Source organism: Fistularia commersonii, chromosome 11 (assembly GCF_037954325.1).
Source record: "Fistularia commersonii isolate RoL2024-O1a breed Wild chromosome 11, RoL_Fcom_v1.0, whole genome shotgun sequence".
NCBI lineage: Eukaryota > Metazoa > Chordata > Actinopteri > Syngnathiformes > Fistulariidae > Fistularia > Fistularia commersonii.
In genome coordinates this window covers 18,704,565-18,726,760 of record NC_141294.1, presented here as the reverse complement: position 1 = coordinate 18,726,760, position 22,196 = coordinate 18,704,565, and the positions used below count along the sequence as shown (strand labels likewise).

The 22,196-nt window shown below is 46.7% G+C and overlaps 1 protein-coding gene across 2 annotated transcripts; it reads left to right on the top strand.

Annotated features, from left to right (window-relative positions):
* The first annotated feature begins 675 nt into the window (after window positions 1–675).
* Window positions 676–14,997, top strand: rasip1 (Ras interacting protein 1). 2 transcript variants are annotated; one of them, XM_086155694.1, is made up of 16 exons: window positions 676–781; window positions 2,478–2,599; window positions 2,947–3,398; window positions 4,582–4,842; window positions 6,111–6,355; window positions 6,435–6,599; window positions 7,333–7,537; window positions 7,620–7,918; window positions 10,039–10,200; window positions 10,577–10,617; window positions 10,887–11,041; window positions 11,992–12,104; window positions 12,207–12,492; window positions 13,375–13,538; window positions 13,614–13,755; window positions 14,672–14,997. In XM_086155694.1, exons 2-16 carry the CDS (start codon window positions 2,478–2,480, stop codon window positions 14,848–14,850), a joined length of 2,991 nt encoding a protein of 996 aa, XP_086011820.1. In that variant the 5' UTR covers window positions 676–781; the 3' UTR covers window positions 14,851–14,997. The 2 variants fall into 2 exon arrangements, with proteins under 2 accessions (XP_086011820.1, XP_086011819.1); XM_086155693.1 differs by having other exon boundaries at window positions 710–939.
* Window positions 14,998–22,196: the final 7,199 nt, after the last annotated feature.

Below are 22,196 nucleotides of genomic sequence, written 5' to 3'. Positions count from 1 at the left end.
CCAATAGATCATGTGATGTGAAGTAAACATGCATATTGCATGTCTTATTACTGCAATGCACATATCAAAATGATGTGCTGTCATTTTTTATCTTTTATCATTTTTTTTTATCATTATTGTTTAACATCCACACAATAAAGTCCTTTTCTATTGTACGCAAAAGTACATTCCTCCACGTAAAATAGGCCATTCGGATTCGTCGTGACGGCCGAGGATTTAATTGGAAAGTAAATAAAGAGGAAGCGCTTTCCCTCTTCGGTCGTCTTCCCGTACGCGATGGAGGGGAAAAGGGGGGGGGTCAAAGATCACAGGTGTCCCGGGTCCGTACATCCTGCCTTTCGCCCACGTGAGCGTTTTTTTCATCCCTTCCCCCCATAAATGATGTCACCACTCCCAACAGAGCACCCGTTGTATGTGGAAAGCAGTGTTTATGTCAGCGTGCTATCCAAACAGATTGTGCTTTAACGCACAGAAACGTATTAAAGATCCACGTTACGGCTAAATCACACGTTTCCGACCCTTTACAAGGCTTTCCCTCTCTCCCCCTTTCTCTCTCTCTCTCTCTCTCTCTCTCATTCAGCCAGGATATAGGTGTTGTCCACTGCAAAAGGAAGGAAATTCTGTCACTTAGAACAATGGGCCAGTCGCTCTATCTATAGACTCGGAGAGGCTGCTAGCCACCATCGGGCTGCAGATCCTGCCCCCCAAAAAGACGACAGGACGCCTCTGACGTACTCGCCATTTCACTTCAACAGCGGGCGATGGATGCCGAGGATTAAGGGTAAAGGCCGCACGACGGGTCGAAATATGGGATTGCATCGCCCCGCGGGGGAAACACACCAGATCATTCGATTGGCTTGAGTTCCGTTTGGTGTTTGGGAGGCATATAAGAGTAATATAAAATAAACAAATCAACAGAGGCATTGGAAGGGATTGTGGGTAAGTGCGATCATTTTTTTTTTTTTCTGAAATGGGACAAAAGATCGAGTCATCGGGAAAACCGTCGCTTCTGCTTAAGAATCATAAAAGATGGTCAAGACGTGATTATAATTGTGATTTAGTTGGATATTTTTCCTTCGCTGCCGCTTCCCCGCTACACCGTCCGAAGGAAATCACCGATCGCCTTTAGGGCCTTCCCCATCCTCGACGGCGAATTCTCGATACGTGACCATTGCGTTCTTTACAAATAAAACAGCGAAAACGGAAGACGCATCGACCCTCCCGCCGACAGATGGACCCGCGGAGGAGGCTTCCTGTCGGAGGCCCTGAGTTTTTCAGGGAGTTGTTCGAGGAGGCAGTGGGAGGGCGTTCATCGAGTTAATTTCTTTTTGTTTGTTTTTCACCGTGTTGACACCTCACTGCCGGTATCCTGTTGATATGTCTTGATGGTGACATCACTCCATTGTTATATTGTTTAAATTCTGGCACTGCTGACACACATTCCTCACCGCCGTGTCGGCCGATATTAAAAAAAAAAAAATGGAGTCCAGGAATTCTGGTATCAACCAGAGACTTGAGAGATTATTACATTTTATACGTACTAAGCTCCCCACCCTGGCTGCATTGTGCACCAGCCAATCACAACTTTTCCAGCAAATTCAGTCCCTTATGTTTGCAAAATTCCATTTCCATGTATCGCTTAACAGAAATGTGGCTGAAAAAATTGCAACATATTACTGGATGATTCTTTTCGTCAGATAACTTGAAAAAATAAAAATGAATAAATTTGACATGAACTGTCTGAAAAAAGAACAGATATTTGGTAAATAGTGGCTGGAAAAAAAGCAATTACAAGTAAATTAATTTTATGATACTGAATTTATTTTTCAAATAAATATCCTAATGTCCCCCATGTGCGCCCCCAAAAAATTAAAATGAAAAAAGGAAAATATTCAACGTAAACTTTGTCAAATTAACCTCAGCAAAAATAAATGCATATGTTCTAAAATTAATGAAAAAATTAATTATCTAAAAAAGACATTTTAAAATATGGCCGGATCATCAGAAAAAAAAGATATAAATACACTTTATAAATATGAATTAGTTTTTTAAAAAAATATCCAAAAGGGTTCAATATACACCTAGATTTTCTTAGATAACTTAATAAAATTAATCATTTTCAAAGTTAATATTTTGACATAAATTTTCCAAAAAACATATATTTGACAAATAATGTCTGGATAGTCAAAAAAAAAAAAAACACTGAAAAATACTCTTTTAAGAAAAAAAAAATAAGTAGATGCAATAAAAAAACAAAAAAAAAATTAAAATTTGCAACATGTCTTTTATTACTTTTCCAAAGTGACTTTAAAAAAAGGTAAGAATGAATTAGCATTAAAACTGAGTATTTGAAAAGAATTATTCAAATACACCCCAACCCCCCAAAAAAATGAAATAAAATTATCTTGCAGTTCTTGTCTGGAAAATGACTGCAGAAAATTCTGCTGAGCGTTTCCTTTCGCTCTGCCTCCGTGTAGATGGAGGGGTCTGGCAGTCCTCGCTTCAGAAAACTCCATTTCCCGGTGGGCCTGTGGATCAACTCTCCGAGGAAACACTTCGCCAAGCTGGGGGGTCGCTGGCCAAGCGTCATCTCCGTCAAGTCAGTACCGAGTTCCACCTCTCACCCCACGCTGAAAACAAAAGCGCCATGGGCATGCTCCATTGGAGATGCTAAATTATCTGTAGATGCGGGCCTGTGATTGACAGGTCCGGGTTAGACCCCGCCCCCTCCCACTTAAAAACTGTATTTTTCCACGTGGGATGTTCACTCTCTCTCTCTCTGACCTTCATGTCCGTCGGACACTCTTTAATCTTGCTCGCATTGTCACCTGCATCCTCTCCAACCCCCCTCTTCCACTTCTATTTCTACCCTTGTTGTTTGGCCCTGTTTGTCCAGCCATTAGTCACAGCTGACCGGTCCCTTCCTCCCCCCCCCACGGCTCGCAGGTCCACCACCAGCTCCGACGCCGCCTCCCTTCACGAGGCCCACTCCGCACCGTCCTCTTCGCTCTCCACTTCCACCCCCTCGCTGGCGTCCCCAGCCCCGTCCCCATCCCCGTCGCCGGCCTTCCTCCGGCCACGGCCCGCCGGGCCCCAGTCGCGCACCAAGCGCCTCTCCCACCTCTTCCTGCGGGGGCGCTCCAACAGCGACCGGGACAGGGCTGTCGGGGAAAGGGAACGGGAGGTGTGGGCCCACTCGGCCGCCCCGTCCTCGCACCACTACCTTCCCCCTGCGTCTTCCTCCGCCCCGGGGCTGATCAAGATCTATGGGGATGCCCTCTCCAGCGGGGCCAACTATCGCTCCCTCCTGGCCAACGTACACTCCACGGCCCGGCAGCTCATCGCCCAGGTCATCACCCGCTACACGGAGAGGGAGAGGGAGGAGACGGATGATGCAGGTATGGGGGGTTTAGCCAATCAGGAATGACCTAGAATTCCGGGTTTGCTCAACAAGTCTACAAGTTTTTTTTGGACCAGAAAAAAGCATTGGACCGTGAGGAATTCTGTGAAGAGTGCTCCTGCAGCATGGGGTACCGAACCCTGTAATAGTTCAGTACTTGTATGCTCGGTGCCAGAGCATGTCCGCATTGCCATTTATAAGTTGGACTTGTTCTTGGTGAGGGTTAGACTCTGCAAGGGCTGTCTTTTGTTACAATTCTGTTCATAACTTACGATCAGAATATCTAAGCGCAGCCAGGGTGTCGTGGGGGTCTTGTTTTGTGACCTCATGGTTGAGTCTCTACTTTTTTGCGGACGATGTGGCTCTGTTGGCTTCATCGGCCCGTGATCTCCAGCTCTCCATGTAGTGATTCGCTGCCGAATGTGAAGCAGTCAGGATGAGGATGAGCACTTCCTAATTTAAGACCGTGATGCTCAGCCAGAAAGGAGTGGAGTGCCCACTTGGGGAAGAGGTCCTGCCTCAAGTGGAGAAGTTCAGGTATTGCTGGGTCTAGTTCACAAGCGAATGAAGAATGGAACAGGAGATCCACAGATTGGCAGATCAGTGCGGCGTCAGGAGTGATGCTAACTCTGCACCGGTGTGTCCCAGTGAAGGAGCTGAGGCAAAAGGCGAAGCTCTCATTTTACCAATTGATTCTTACCCTCACCTATGGTGAAGAGCTTTGGGTCGTGACCCAAAGAACAAGGCTGCAGAGCCAAGTGTCCTAAATGAGCTTTCTCCGCCGGGTGTGCGGCTCCCCCCTAAAGATAGGGAAAGGAGCTCGGCCAGTACAGTTGCTGCTTCTCCTCGTGGAGAGGAGTTAGAGGTGGCTTGGTCATCTGGTTAGGATGCCTCCTGGACGCCTCCCTGGTGAGGTGCTCTGGGCATGTTCGAGAGAGGCCCCGGGGAAGACCCAGGGCACGCTGGAGGGTCTATGTCTCTAGGCTGGCCTGGGAACGCCTCGGGAGACCTCCACAAAAGCTTAATCAAGTGGCCTGAGAGAGGGAAGTCTGAGCCTCACTGCTTTGGCTGCTGCCCCCGCGACCCCATCCCGAATAAGCAGTAGAAGATGGATGGATGAATGACCTGGCTTAAACAGCAGCGTTATGGTATAGTAATGAACCCCCCTAATCACCTTCCAGTACTCCAAAAGCACAGCCCGGAGGACTTCTTGCTGTGCGATGTCATCGGAAAGCCCACCCAGCGGCCAGACGGCGCCGTCAAGTGGGAGACGGAGTGCCGTCGGAGCGTGGCGCCGTGGGAGTGCCCCCTGCTGCTGGTGGACATGTGGCGGCCCAAGGATGGCTTTGAGCGCCGCTTCGAGATCCAGAGGAAAGATGACTATGAGAGGGAAGAGAGGGAACGGGAGAAGGAGCGGGAGAGGGAAGGAGAGAACTACCAAGGTGGGTTTGGTGCCTATACAAATATATAGGCATATATAGTGGCATATATAGTGTGTGTGTGTACATATACATATATATGTATATATATATATATATACACACACACCATACATACATATATACACTTCTCAAAAAAATAAAGGGAACACTTAAAAAACACATCCTAGATCTAAATGAATGAAATATTCTTATGAAATACTTTGCTCTTTACACAGTTGAATGTGCTGACAACAAAATCACACAAAAATGATCAATGGAAATCAAATGTATTAACCCATGGAGGTCTGGATTAGGAATCACACTCAAAATTAAAGTGTAAAAACACACTCCAGGCTGATCCAACTCTGATGTAATGTCCTTAAAACAACTCAAAATGAATCTGTGTTGCTTCCTGAGTGGACACTATGATTTCACAGAAGTGTGATTGACTTGGAGTTACATTGTGTTGTTCAAGTGTTCCCTTTATTTTTTTGAGCAGTATATTTATACACATACATATGTATGTACACATGCATACACACGTACCTGTGTATAAATATATATGTATATATACACACATATATACTCACCAATACACGCTACAACATTCTTATTATTATTATTAGTAGTGGTGGTAGTAGTAGTAGCAATACTAGATACAGCGGTAATATCAATAGTTGTGGTAGTATTTGCAGTTTAGAATGGACATTTTCATGGCAAAAAACATGTGGATGTAAATATACTCACTTACACATATTTATATATGTATATATACACAAATATACATATATATTTATTTATGGGTATGTGGAAAAAATCTGTGTGAATATATATATTTATAAATACACATAAACACACACATCCATGTACTTATATATATTCATGTATATCTCTGTATATGTATACACATATGTATCCATGCACATATATTGAGTGTAAATATGTATATATGTATGTATTCATACGTAAAACACTTGAAAGAGACCATTTCAAACTGCAAAATACTACAACTATTAGTTAGTACAACTACGAATAATAATAATAATAATAATGTTGTAGTGTTTGTTGGTAAGTATATATGTGTATATTTATACATATGTATACACACATATGTATTGATATATGGATACCGTATATATGTGCTTATGTTCATGTAGTCATATAATAATAATAATAAGAAGAAGAAGAATGATAATAATGGGGTTCGTGTGTGTGTCCATGCGTGTGTGTGTGTGTCTGTGTGTGTGTGTGTGTCCATGCGTGGTGACCCCCTGTCATGGGGCCAACAGGTGTGCGCTGGCGCCGCACCAGGATGGCATCGGGCGGAGGGCCAGAGGAGGGCGAGCGCGGCCACCGTGCCAGGAACTCTGAGCTCAGGAGGAGCATCAGCGACATGAACCTCAGCCTGAGGCGTCGCCAGGGCAACCATGTCAGTGGCGGCGAGCCACGCGGCCCCGGGGGTCGGCAGAGCAACAACGGCGCGGTGCAGGACAGGAAGAACATCGTGAGCATGATCAACCCGCCACAGGGAGAGGTGAGGACGCCAGTTTAAGAAGGGAGAGGCTTTAACCATGCCGTGCCAGATTTTTTGGGTCTGATCGCCTTTGTTTCAGGTGAGAGCGTCAAACGCCGAGGGGAAAGTGGGCTGGACCAACCAGCAGACGGAGGAGGACAGGGACTACTCCTCCTGTGACCTGGAAATGATGTCACAAAGTCTGATACTTCCTCCGACAGACAGGCCCTACTTCCTGCTGCTGCAGGGATACGACCACAGCAAGGCACGCATACACACCAGCCACCCATCCATCTTCTGCCCCTTATCCTGCACTCAGGGTTGTATATATGCATATATACACACACACGCATATTTTTTCAAACACACACACATAAATATGTATGTGTGTGTGTGTATATATAAATATACAGCCATCCATATATACATATATATATAATTCAGGGGCGGGGAGCAGTTAGGGGTTCAGTGTCTTGCTCAACAACACTAAGATACACACACATCCAACCAGGATTGCCATACACACCTCAGAGATCAGCAAGGAGCAGCTAACAAAACCTCCAGATGCTTCCAGATGCGCAAGCCGAGGTTGCCGTGACATCATACCTGCATGGCCCTGCAATCAGCACATACCATCTGCATTTCCACCCTCAGCCTCACAAGTCCAAACTGTGCGGCATCCGACAACAACAACAAAAAAAAAAAACAGTCGCGCAGAGACACAATAGCGAAGCAGTCAATCCCGGAGGGGCCGGCCGCCACCAACACAAAACCCCCTCTGTGTGTATCACGCCGCCGCGCACAATGACCTCACACAGGTTTTCTTTGTAACAAACTGTGACACACTTGGGCTCTTATCGGCCCGCTTCCACCTGATGGAGGAACGATAGAGACCGCAGCACTTAGAAAAGATAGCAGACCTCCCAGACCTGTGTTTTTGTTTGCGCGTGTGTGTGTGTGTTCTAATACACACCCCTGTGCGTGTTCTTTTCTTTCAGGACTTTGTTCTGTACATCATGGCGGCGCACACACATGTGTTTGGACGGAAGGCCACGGCGAGAGAGAAGGAAAAGGACCGTGAGAGGGAGCGCAAGGGGAAGCGGCCCCTGAAGGTGGACACCTTCCTGTCCGGACCTGACCTCCTGGCCCGGCACCTGCTGGTCAGGAGGGACTCGGCCGTGCCTGAGGCGCACGCCGGACACGGTAGCTACATGTTAACCATGTGTGTGCGTGCTGCTAATGCTAATGCTAAAGCATCTACATGGACCATACTTGTACTCTCCAGCTCTGATACGTCCATTCAGAGGCGGTGCCGTCACGCACAACGGAGCCGCCCTCTACCGGGAGGCGACACTGAAGCCCGGTGACGTCATCGGCCTGGGGAGCCACTTCCTCTTCCTTTACCGTGACCCCCGCGTGACCCCTGCGCCACCGCTGGCGCTGACCCTCCCATGGCACCAGGATGCCGGCACCCCCTGCTGCCCGTCAGGGTTGGCGGACAGGCAGGAGGCTCTGAAGCAGTACCTGGGAACCACAGACGCGGTGCTCAAGTTCCACCATCGCCACGCCGACGCCCTTTTACAGGTACACCATTGGTTGAGACACTTTTGCATATTCAAGATGGCTGCCATGAGACATGGATATATGAACACAGCCAGTGATTCTAACAGCTAGCGTTGCAAATATGGCGCCGGTCGTCCGACCCATCAGACTATAAAATTCGGACTAGCCTTGAGATCTCATTATTTAAACAGCACTTCCTGTTTCCATTTGGCATCCGTAGATGTTGGATGAAGAAACACGTGTACATTTTTCCAGCTTATGTGCTTTGATTGGCTGCTCTGCCTGTGATCAGGTACTCTGATTGGTGTGTGGATATGCAAATATAAATATACAGATATATATACAGTGGACCCTCGCTACGTCGCGGTCTGGCTTTTGCACCCTCGTTTCTTAGCAGATTTTTTTTGTAATCTGGTTCTCGTGATTTATTGAATAATGTTCATGATGAAATAGCCATATTCTTGCCCAGGCCTGGCCAACCTGTGGCTCCCAAGCCGCATGCGGCTCTTAAGTTCATGTTGAGTTTTGTGTTTGTGGGTTCTTTTACTTGTGCAATCACGTGCTGCTCCAGCGTTCCGCGCACAGCAAAAAAAAAAAAAAAACACACATATACAAAAATTGACAAAAACGCATGTGGCTTGGGAGCCACAGGTTGGCCAGACCTGTTCTAGCCTAGGAAGAAAAAATTGTAAAAATATAGTAAAATTAAACTACAATTAATTTCATAAAATAAATAAAATACAAGATCTCCTTTGCTAAACAAAGATATCCAGCATCACGAACTCTCGCTCCTACCATTGTACCCAGGCCAAATCTCACACAGAATATCATTTGCTTGCTGTTTCGTTCCTCATGTTGATGGTTAATGTAAGAATAAGCTGATCTCATTGAAGGTTTTGTCAAGCAAATAGTGTCCTGGTCCACTTCGCTGCTGTTTGCATAAGCGTGAATACTCCAGTTTGTTGGTAATAGTTTGTGGGAGCTTCGTAAAGGGTTGAGTCAGTTTCATTGAGGGTTAATACATCTGTAAATACCATTAAAATTGTCACGTCTTGACTTCCTGGAAATTCACTTTTCGCGTGGGGTCTTGTAACATAACTTCTACGAAAAGTGAGGGTATACTGTGTTTGTGTATGTATACAGTATGTGTGTGTGTTTGTTTGTGTATGTGTGTGTGTGTGTGTGTGTGTGTGTGTGTGTGTGTGTGTGTACATGCAAATGTATGTATGTAGATTTACATGTATTTATGTATACATATACACAATGTATACATATATGCATAAGTATGTATGTATATATACACACACACATATATATATACACTTATGTATGCACACATATATATGCATGTGTGTGTATTGTATATATATATATATATACATATATATAAAATACATTTAAACACTCAACTCATGTTTTGATTGGCTGTTCTGTGCTTGGCTACTGTGACTTATGTGTCTTTTTAAATATATATATATACATATATATGTACATATGGGTGCACATATGTATATACATATACGCACACATATATGTATACAGACACATGATTGGTGTGTGTATAAATAACATCTAAATGTTTCACATGTATAAATATATATGTGTGTGCGGATGTGTGTATACATAAATACATGTAGTTGTGTGTATATAAATTTGTGTGTACGTGTATGTTAGTGTACATATGCAGTATATGTATACACATATACAAATACACTACACATATGTATACAAACATATATGCATGTATGTGTGTGTGTGTGTGTGTGCGTGTGTATATTGATATATAAACATATTTATCTCTCTCTATATGTATTTTATATAAATTTTGAATATATATATATATATATATATATATATATATATATATATATATATAAACACATTTTTATATGCAAAGTCATGTGTTCTGATTGACTGATCCACCCACGTATGTGCAGTATGTATCTGTACATATACACACACACATATATATAAATATATTATTGGAAATATACACGTATTTAAGCGCAAACTCACATGTTGTGATTGGCTGTTCCACCCACGTGCATGGTTGCAGGCACCAAAGGTCAACCACGCCCTACAACGCCGGCCGATCACACCCCACAACCCTGACCCGCTATCTGTCCGTCCTCCCCTCGCAGGAGATCCTCTCCAAGAACTCCTCCCCGGACTCTGGCGGCGGGCCCCTGGCCCCCGCTTACCTCCTGTCCATCATGATCGATCACGCCTCCAAGCACCTCGACCCCGTCCTCACGCCGCAGATATTACTCAAGGCAGCCAACCATATAAAAGAGATTGTCTGGGTAAGTACAGGGGGGGGGGGGGGGGGGGGGGAGAAACAGCAAAGCACACAAAATTCGATCCGCCTAATGATGCGTGAAGATGATAAAATATCTCTGAAGCTTTACCGCCGCCGTGTTATTCTAAAGAAGCTCGGCGTTGGCTGGAGGGGGGGCAGAGGGAGGGATGGCGGCTGGAGATCGCCGCAATCCAGCCAGACAGAAAAAAACTGTCAGACAGACAGACAAGGCCGCGGACGGGAGCCGAGGATGAGCTGATGTCACTTCCTGTTGGAAAATGTGCTGTAATTGTCCTGGCTAGCGTGGCTAGTCACCCGCCGCTCCTCCTCCTCCTCAATGCTAGGCCCACACGTGTCTTTCTCTCTCTCTCTCCTTGCAGGATAACATTAAGGAATTTGGGGATAAGCATCCCACGCAAAAGTAAGAACACTTTTTCTGCTACGTCATGTTTACCCTGCGCGGAGATCTCCCGCCGCGTGATTCATGATACTTTTGTTCTCTGGCTGTTATGTCTCGGGTGAATTTTTGCGGTGCGATGAAAGCATTCCCCGGGAAGTTGAAAATGGCTCAAATACAGTTGAGTAATCATAACCCCGGGTCTATTTATACCCTGGGAATAGCACCGCAGCCGTTTTTGGAGTGTTTTTTTTTTTCTTTCTTTTTTTTTATAATCTCAACAATGTGTCCAGCTCGCAGGAGCAGGAGAGCGAACTGAGCATGCCCAACGTCCAGGGGCTCTCAGCCGACCTCCGACCCCTGATGTTCTGGATGTCCAACGCCACCGAGCTTCTCAACTTCTTCCAGGTCAAAGTGGAGGCCATGGAGAAGGAGTGGGAGTTTGAGGGTGAGGCCAGAGTGTGTGTGTGTGAGTGTGTATGGGGGGGGCGGGGGTCACGAAACCACAAGTCATTCTTTTTATATTTCGGAATAACACTTTCATTTTTTTTCCCTTATAAAGGCTTCTGCCTCACTCTCTCTCTCTCTCTCTCTCTCTCTCTCTCTCTCTCTCTCTCGCGCTCTCTCTCTCTCACACACACACACACACACACACACACACACACACACACAATATGCAAGACAAGGTCAGTCATATCAAGAAGCAATTTCAAGGCAAAAAAACAGCTTTGCTATAGCTAGAATTTGTGTGTGTGTGTGTGTGAGGGAGAGAGAGAGAGCGTGGGGGGGGTTTCACAAAACCACAAGTCATCCTTTTTATATTTCAGAAGACCAGTTTCATTTGTTTTTGTTGTTCCCTTATAGAGGCGTCTGCCTCACACACACACACACACACACACACACACACACACACACACACACACACACACACACACACACACACACACAGTATGTAAGACAAGGTCAGTCATATCAAGAAGCAATTTCAAGTCACTTTGACAAAAAATAGCTAAGCATTTGTGTGCGTGTGTGTGTGTGTGTGTGTGTGTGTGTTTGAGAAAGAGAGAGGGAGCGAGAGAGTAGGAGGGGGTTAACAAAACCACAAGTCATCCTTTTTATATTTCAGAAGAACACTTTCTTTTGTTTTGTTTCTTTGGGCTTAAAGGATTCTGTCTCTCTCTCTCTCTCTCATATGCACACATACAGATAGACACAAACACACACACACACACACACTATGCAAGACAAGTTCAGTCATATCCACAAACAAGTTGAAGGCACTTGGACAAAGTGAGATTAGTGTGTGAGTTCGTCTCTGTTTGTGATTTGTGTGCGTGTGTGTGCGCGTGCATGCGTGTGTCCAAATTCCCACTAACGAACTAATTTGCGCCCCTGAAGCCCCCGGGGACCCGGTTTTGACGGCCGACATGGACACCTGCTCGGAGGCCCTGGCGCAGCTTGATGACGTCATCATGCACACCTTCCAGCAGTGTGTGTATCACCTGACCAAGGTAACACACATACACACACACACACACATGCACGATCACATGTGCACGCGAGCCAGTATCGGTGGAGTTATGACCTGTTCTTGCCGCCGCCGTCTTCCTCAGACGTTGTACTCCCTCCTGCCGGCGCTGCTGGACACCAACCCGTTCTCTAGCGAGGAGAAGGAGAAGGAGAAGGACGGCACGGAGGGCGAGGAGAAGCGGGAGGGCGAAGGGGGCGTGGACGACGTATCTGCCCTGCCGCCCAAGGTGGCAGGTTTGGTGGAGGTATACCGCTGCTCCCTGACGCTGTCGCGGGAGGCCTGCCTGTCGCCGCCACTCACCTCCCAGACCTTCGGCTACCTCTTCTTCTTCACCAACACCTCCCTGCTCAACACCCTGCTTGAGAGAGGTGACCGCCAGCGGCCTATGTTTAAGACTCCGAAAAGATTTTGAAGAGACTTTCAATAATGTAACGTCACCAGGAAACATTAGCTAAGTCGCTTGGAATGCCATTCAATACAGTGGAAATGATGTTAACATAACCAGCACACTCACCAGGTATTTGCGGAGCCTCTGCTATTTCACAAAGAAATACAGTTTTTCACCGCAATACCACTCTGGTACCAGTTTTCCTGTTTTGTCAGAGCTCATCTATTGGTTGTTGATTCAGTCTTTATTACACGTTTTATTGTACTTTTCTTATTAAGGTATTGAACCCATCATGGATGAACCATGAGCAGATGGCAGCCATCTAGCGGCGCCAGGCGAGCAGTTAGGGGTTCAGTGTCTTGCTCAACAACACTTCGACAAGCTAGGAGGAGCCAGAAACCGAACCAGGAATGTTCGATTCCCAGCCAGGCCCCCCTACCTTTTTTATTTTACTTTTACCATATTATTATGATTATTATATAACATCATTATTAATAATTACAGCAGCGTAAAACATAGTGTTGCCATTATAGCAAACATGTTTGTTATAGCCACAAGTCCCAGGACTAGGCAAAGACTGAGCTACGACTTTGCTAAGACTTCCACGTTACAATTAGCAACTGAGATGATGGGAACCCGCTACAACTCCAGTAAGACTCCCCTACGACTCTTTGGATTTCCTTCCTACTTCCAGTTTTAAGTCTCAGAAATTCGTAAAGTGTAAGTCGAGGATTAGACGCACCCAAAGGTCAAAACACGATCCAACTCCATCAGATGTAACATGGTTAGACCTCCGGGGGACGCCATACTCTCCCAACCCTTCTCATCGCCCGAGCTTACTGCCTCTCTCTTGTTCTTCAAGACGGGCTGTTCTCCTGGTCCAGAGCCGTCCAGATCCGCACCAACCTGGACCTGGTCCTGGACTGGCTGCAAGGGGCTGGGCTCGGGGACATCGCCTCCGAGTTCATGAAGAAGCTGTCAGTCATCGTCAACTTCCTGTGCATCCCCAAGACGCGGCTCATTCAGGTGAGGGGAGGCGGTTTTGTTGTGATGGTTTTGGGTTATTATACCAATCCTGACATTGGTGTGTCCGCTTTCCAGTCATCCTGGATGAGTCTACGGGAGGAACACGGCTTGCTGAGCCCCTCCCAGCTGCACCACCTGCTCACCCATTACAAACTGGGACCCACCAGAGCGCCGCCCGCATCCTGGGCTCCGCCCCCCGGGACCGAGCTAAGCGGAGGTGAGAAAACAAGCAAGTGGCACTAGTATGTTCGGCTGCCTCCACCCCGGCACGCTTCTCCCCTTGACAAAGGGTTCAGAATGGGTTTTGAGAAAGCTTTGCGTTACCCTGGCAATCAAAAAAAAAAAATCCAAAAACCAAACCAAAAACCCTGGATTCAAAATCCTAGCTTTTGCAACTTTTCACAAATCAAAATATGATTCAGAATACGGGTGATGGATCACGAGCAAGTAACCGCTTCTCTGCTTGGATGAACAGGTTACCATGGCAACCAAAAAAATTCAAAAACCGAACCAAATATCCTGGATTAACATTCCTAGCTTCTGCTATTTTTCAAATCACAAAATGATTCAAAATACCCAGATAACAGGTAACGTTGGCAACATCACCAAAAATTATCAAAGAAAGACCTCTTAGAAGCTTAGCTTAACTCAACTCACTGAACTTCTTCTTGATCCATAGAGGTCAAGCTTCTGGTAACCATGGTAACAGAAATCGGCAAAAAATGTATTGCCCCCCCATCTATGGGAATGAATGGGAAGCTCCTTGAGTGCAACCTGCAGAACAAATCCTGCTGTCTGATCGAGTTCGGTATTGATGCGTCATGTAACCATGGCAACAGATGTCACTAAAAACTGCACAGATAAGAAAAAAGCCATAGGATTGAATGAGACCAGTATGTGGACATCTGTACAAATCCAAAAAATTCAGTCTCGATCAGGGCGGTGGTGCAATTACCTTGGTTGCTTGGCGTTACCATGGCAACCATCATCACCCAATATGAACAGGCTTAAAAATCCATGAATGCAGAGTTGGATATGAAGGGTGATCTTCTCATCTGTTGAGTTCTCCAAAGATGGAACCATCTCATGAAGTCACATGACCTGACTCCCCTCCCCTCCTTTTCGCCTTCCAGACATATTTGAGAGCTTCCTGGACCACCCCCCGCTCATCCTGCCCAATGAGACACCGCGACTCGACCTCTCACAGCCCATCCCCAGCCCCGAGCTCCAGAAGGAGGTGACCCGCCTCCGCACCTTCTTGTGGGGGCTCGACCAGGATGAGCTCCCGGCCAATCAGAGGACTCGGCTGTAAGCCCGTTCCCCCACCCCCACAACTCGGATAAGAGACGCCACACTGGCGTTCTCCATCGCATCATTTATCCTCTTTAGATTTTTTTAACCTCTATGTCTCTGCAACACGTTTTCTTTGAAAAGCGGGAAAATAAAAATGTTGTCTTTGGCGAAGCCAGACGTCCCGCGCCTTTCTGACCTCCGCGGCTTTTCGTCAAATCCTGAATTCTCATCCTGGTTCAAAGAACCGTCTACTTCAACTCAGCAAGAGGGTTGGGGGTTTTGATCCGGTAGTCATCTCTGCAGGTTCTCACCATGTTCTCCTGCTTGGGTCCAGCTTCCTCCCACAGTCCAGAAACAAATGAGAATGAGAGGGAGAATGGTTGGACCTTTCTATATGAGCCCCTTAGATTGACAAGTGACCTGTCCAGATTAGACCCCGCCTCTCGCCAAATGTCATCCCACCTTTGTGCAGAATCAGTGGCAAAGATAATCAAAAAATGGATGAAAAATCCAAATTTAAATGTCTTTAAGGCATTCGTGCCTTGAAGACATTTAAATTTAAAGACATGCTTCGACCAGTGTCTGATTCTTTTCATTCATTCATTCATTCTCAATGCCTTTCTCCCCCTAACACGGTCATCATTCCGGTGATTTCGCCCAATTAGAGTCAATTAAGGATGAAATATTTTCAAAATAAAAGCCAGCGGCTGCTGATCAGCCAGACGTGGTGGCAAAACCGTGACGGCTAGCTTCCGCGGGGAGGGGGGGACCGAGCTGTCGAGACGATGAGTGTACAGGTAAAATTACTTGACTAAGTAGGTGATCAACCCCCCCCCATCCCCAGCCCCGTACTCCCCTCCGACTCTCATTTCCTGCCATGACGGTGGCATTCTACGCACGACCATGACTCAAGAGCGCCAACGGCGACGCTGACTTTCTTTACTAGGCGGCGCCGCCAGAAGGTCAGAGCCGGTGACTTCAGAGACCTTGTTTTCATTTCCTCCCGACTCGGTGTGACACACTCCGTGGTTTTGATCCCAAGATTTCCCATCTCGCGGCGGAGGGGCCCCGGGGCCACGCGGTGGCGGCGGCGGCGGCGGCGGCGGCGGCGGCGGTGGGGGGGAATATGTTAGATGACGGTCATGGTCGGCAGGCGAAGGTCCTTCGGCGCTACCGGATTGGACAGCTGAGTTCATCGACTCTTCAAAAAAAGTCATCTGGTGGGAAAATTCCAGAGAGAGAGCGAACGTGAAGATAAATCCAGAAAAGCTGGAAAATGATATTAATAACCATAATAATGACTCATTTTTTAAAAAAGCAGTTTAAAAAATGGGTGATGCAAATAGGGTCTATCCCAGTCATCAATGGGCAAGAAGGATGGGGTAGAAGGACGATGAGGCTGGAAAAACCAAGCCGGAGGTCTACAAGAAAGACCAGAGGAAGTTTATGGATGGAGGAAGTGAAATGTGAGGATGGAGAAAGATGATTGGCTGTGTCAATGAAGAAGAAGAAGAAGAAGAAGAAGAAGAAGAAGAAGAAGAAGAAGAAGAAGAAGAAGAAGAAGAAGAAACCCGACTTGTCTCATGTATCACCAGAGATTTAACCTATTAAGTGGTGATTTGTTTACCGGCACTTAAAGGGTTAAATCTCTGGGACCCAATGACAGGTCCTAACCGGTCTCCAAGCATGTTTAAAGTGTAAGAAAGAAAGAAAAAAAAGAATTCATGAATAACATCTATATTAATTTCTTTTTCTGTAAGTTTCTTTTTAATTCCTTATTTTTTCAGGGTTTTTTTTAACCAAATTTTAACAAAAAAAAAAATTCTCATTGAACTTTTTTTTAAGACCTACTTTTCCTCGAACTCGCGAAATAGTTCTTTTTGTTGTTGTTGTTGTTGTTGTTATTGCTGTTGCGCGGAGGGGTTTCCCGTCTCACCTCCTGCCCTCCGCGGTTCAACCGCAGTTCAGTCTCACCGCTGATCCGCGGATCCGTCACGCCTCTGTCATTTCCGCCGTCTGCCGGAGCCTCTAATCCGGAGGCACGGATCCCACCGCTAACTTTGTTTTCACGGGGAAGCTCCTCTCTGACGTCCGCCGCGCGGATGTAGACACCGGGCTTCCTCTGTTCCGGTCAGAGCAGCGGAGGAAGACGTTTACGGTAAAAAAAAAAATTATAATAATAATGATAATAAACGGGGGGGAAAACGTGAGAAGACGAGTTTCCTCCCCCTCCCCCGCTAGCTTAAATCGTCACCGAATCCCGTCAACGAATTCTCGACAAAAATCGCGAAATCACGCGATAATGGCCCGGGTGATTCACGGCACGCGCGCGAGTCAACGGGCCCCGCTGTGATTGGAGGGCACCGAGGGCGAGCGCGCGCCAGATCTCATCGCTTTCCGGAACCGTCGCGTAGATGTATGTATGTGTGTGTGTGTGTGTGTGTGTGTGTGTGTGTGTGTGTGTGTGTGTGTGTGTGTGTGTGTGTGTGTGTGTGTGTGGAGGGGTCAATGGTTTCATATTTTCACACAGTGGTGATGTAATAATGTTTGTCATAATCTCCCGCCATCAATATTAAATGATCTAATAATAATGTGAGGGCGGCGCTTTGGCGCCTCGCAGCAAGGAGATCCCAGTTGCGGGGTCTCCATATTTTTCCTCGGGTTCTTCATCAGTCCAAAACCATGCAGGAGGTTCATTGGAGACCTTAAATTGTCCTGACGTCATAATTGTATATCTCTAAATGGCGTGTGAATGAAAGGGTGAATGGTTGTATGTCAGTATTTGCGTGTGAAAGAGGGAGTGACTATAAGGACTGCCCCTGGGCCATTGACAGCTGGAATAGGTCCCCGCATCCCGCAGTAAGATCCATCCATTCATTCATTCATTCATTCATTCATTCATTCATTCATTCATAATCTATACCACTTAACCATTATACCATTATCCTGCAGTCTCAGTTGCAGAGGACCTGGAGCCGATCCCAGCTGTGATTGGGCGAGAGGTGGGTGTCAGCCAGCCAATCATAGGGCCACTTATAGAGATATACAAACATTCACCCTCTCATTCACATTATATAGACATTATTTCATCACCCTCTCATTCACACATCCTATAGACATACAACTACCCATCCTTTCATTCAAACAAAGAGACATTTAACAATTTAACAATCACACGTTATCGAGAGACATACAGCAATTTACCCTCTCATTTACTCAACAGGACAATTCAGGGTCTTGCATGAACCACCTGCATGTTTTTGAAGAAAAACAAAACAAATTGAAAAAGAATGTGCTGTAATGCTAAATACAAAAAAAAATAATGATTATAATTTAATTTGCAAGAATTCATTCTGGGGATTTCTCTTTGAAATCTGTGTGGAATAAAAAAAAAAAAACAACTAGAGAAAGCACTTTGGGAGCCTCCCGGGGAAACACGTCAGAGGAACGGCAACATCTGTGAGCAATTACGGGCACGTCAAGAGATGACCCGACCAAATAATCCGGAATAATTTACTGTAAAAAGTGGGACTGAACTCCTCATCACAGTAGCTTGAGGTTTTTGGCTGCATGTGTGCACGCGCGTGTGCGTTTTATGAGGGACGCCTGATCTGATAAACCCCGGAGGCTTCTGGGAAAAAAAAAAAAAAAAGGCGAGTCCACAACTTCTTCTCACCTTTTACAGCGTGCTCACCTCCGCCAGGTGCGGGGACCCCACACCTGTTCCAGGCTTTTTTTCTCTGTAATTAGCCCCGACACGATTATCACGGGTGGTTGCCAGGGGAGCGGAGGGTGGGGGGGGAGGGGTGAAGACAATGGGCCCAGTTATTCTTGCCGACACCCCCTCCCCGCTGTTGAGTAATGAAAGATCCTTCCCTTCTTCAAAGGGAACGGAGTTTCCTACAAAACAGCTGAGTCAGGACGGAGGAGAGTGAGAGGGGAGAACCGTGGGATGGGGTGGGCGGTGGCGGTGGCGGTGGTGGCGGCTACTGCTGCTGTTTGTGCCCCCCACCCCCGCCCCTTCGCCCTTCACCCCCATCCGCCGAACAGAGCAGAAGAACGTCACTTTTCTTTCCGCCGGCGCCCCGATCTGGTAGCGTTTTACCTGAGCTCGACGTCAGCCGTCACACGTCAGGGGAAAGGCCGCGGGGCCGGCGGTTGGGCTGGAAGACGTCAGATCATTAGTGTGGGGGGCGGAAGGGGGAAAACAAACAGATGTGTCACAGGGTGATTTTGCGGATGAAAGTGGAACCGCTCTTTTATCCGGTTTTTCAAATGGGGCCGTGAACGGCTCAAGAAAACGCCTCACCGGCTGTCGTCCGCAGCACGGCCGACACCGACGCTAGGCCTTCCGCACGTCGTTCATTTGTTCATCCTTTCCTTCTTCCTTTCATTCATCAGCTATATTGCTTGTCTATGCACAGTCAACTATTCACCCTCTCATTTATGTCATAGACATATGGTCGTTTACCCGGTAATTCCTACATCGTATAGAAACAAACTATATAACCACTCACCCTTTCATTTACACATCATGTAGAGACATGCAACCGTTTACTCTTTCATACATATGTCATACAGAGACTATCATTCATCCATCATATAGACCATTAACCTTTTCATTTGCAGGTCATATGGAGGAATACCTGTCACTTTTTCATACACGGAGATATACAACCATTCACTCCTTCATAGCTCTATACACTCTGGTTCATATGTCATATAGAGACATACAACCATTCACTCTTTCATACCCATTTCATATACACTCTCATTCATGCACATTCACGCATCATATAGATGAATGACCGTTCACCCGCTTGTTAATGCACCGTACTGTACAACCATTCACACATCATGTAGACACGTAACTCCATTAACTCTCTCACTCATGGACCATACAGGGACACTCCTATACTAATCAGTTATTGATTGCACGTATGTTTAATTCGTGAACCTCCTGCGTTTGGACTGTGGGCGGAACTGTGGGCGGGGAGAACACAGAGAAAGCCGCACTGTGGGAATCCAACCGCAGACCTTCTTGCTGTGACACAGAAGTGCTATCTGTTGCATCAAAAAACTAACTACCGTAAAACTACCGTATTTTCCGCACTCTAAGGCGCACCTAAAAGCGTTTAATCCTCTCAAAAACCGACAGTGCGCCTTATAATCCGGTGCACCTTATATATGGATCAATATTGAGCCGCAAGAGGTCTCGCAACTACGGGAAGAAGCCGCTGACTCCATTTTCTCCCGTAGAAGAAGTAGTGTGCGGTGCATGCTGGGATATATGACTACACGAAGCGTGCATTTTCATTTCCATTTGTGTGTGCACGCGTCGCCAAAGTAGCAGTGGTAAAAACGGTAAAGGGGAATTCCAGTCCCACACCACTTGTGTGTGTATAAAGACCCCAAAATGACTCCTTTCAAGAGACACGCTTACGACGCAGAGTTTAAACTCAAGGCAATCAGTCACACAGTTGAACACAGGGATAGAGCAGCAGCGAGAGAATTCAACATTAATGAATAAATGGTGCGGAAGTGGAGGAAGCGTCAAGATGACCTGCGCCAAGTAAAGAAGACTAAACAGAGTTTCCGGGGGAACAATGCGAGATGGCCACAGTTAAAGGACAAACTTGAACAGTGGGTTGTTGAAAGGAGAGCAGTACATAGTAGCGTCTCTATAATCACTATTTAAATGAAGGCAACAGCGCTAGCTAGCAACATGAACATCAGTGAATTTAGAGGCGATCCTTCTTGGTGTTTTTCATTTTATGAAACGCTTCGAGCTGTGACAAATTGAGTTGGAAATACATTGTTTTCAATGAAGGGGGCGCAAATACCGCTAAGAGCTACCGGTACTACGGTACCGTATTGTGAAAGCACCAACTTGTTTTGGGAGTGAACGGAGTTGTCAGAACGTTTGTTTGTGTTCTATTAAAAGAGTTTGACTGAGTTATTGACATTCCCTTTAGCTCAGCTCCATTTAGTAGATGCATAACGCGTGCATCTGTAGTTTCTGTGCTATGCGCCTTATTTTTGATTTTTTTTTTAATTGGCCATTCATTGAAGGCGAGCCTTATAATCTGGTGCGCCTTATGGTGTGGAAAATACGGTAATCCTCTTCAAGTTATCCATCCATCCATCAATGGATGGACGCTTATTTTGCACTGCGGGGATGCTGGACCCTACCCCAGCTGTCATAGGTCGAGAGGCGGGTTCATCCTGGACTGGTCGCCATTCAATCACAGGGCCACATATACAGACAGACATTCACTCACTCACTCATTGAGGGGTGAGTGAATTTTTTCCAACTAAACTGCTGCATGTTTTTGGACTGTGGGACTGTGTTGTGGGAGGAAACCAGAGAACCCACGCAGGAAACCCACGCAGACACAGGGAGAGCATGCAGACTCCTCACAGAACGGTCCCCTTGTCGGGATCAAACCAGGGTTCTCCGTGCTGTGAGGCCAAAGCCCTAACCGCTGTGCCACCATGCTGCCTCTCCAAGTAATTTCATAAAGAATCACTTGCTGTTGAGGATTTTGACGGATATTTAATTAAATATCCGAGTTTGGCAGAAGCGATAAGAATTATTTTTACGATCTCCCTCATTTCAGCTGTGTCTTTGTGTTGTCAGAGACAACAGGTCACGGTTTCCGAACATGCCGGGAGATGTAAACTGTTTACAAAGCCTTCCTCTGATCCTCTTCGCTCGTCCTGCCGAGCGTCATCCCGAAAATATTCGGGGTTCTGGCTTCTGTAAAAGAGTCGGCGGGGGCCGACAGACGAGCGCGAGCGAGCTGGAACATTCTCCCCGCGTCCGTGGGCTGCGTTCCCGCGTCCGGGGGCCAGGCAGGAAGCGGTGGGGGCAAGGAGGTGGGGGCATCTCTGTCGGCTCAGACAGACAGAGACAGAGCGGGGGCGGGGGGGGGGGGGGGGGGTGAGAAGGTCCATACCGACGTCAGACCTTGTGGACGGAGAGCCACGGATCAAAACGGACTCTATAATATCCCCCCGTGCCCGCCCGCAGCTCATTCCCGGCGTATGACTTTCCCCTATCACTCCTATGATCTAAGGGTCAGGAGCTCAGACAGACTCCCGGCCTCTGGAAATTTTTTTCGGGGTTCCCGATGTGTCGCTTGTACCTCCCACCACCAGATGGCGCTGACATGGTCCAGTCGGTCGGCCTCATACAAGCGCCGATGGCCGCCAAAGGGTCAGTGGTGACGGTTTCCAGGGTATTGCTAGCGTGGCTACTTGACAGGACGTTTAATGGATACTGTCAAAAGAGCGTAACGTTTACAAAACTGTTGACGTCCTGATGTTTGAACATAGTATATTTATTGATATCAACTTTACAAA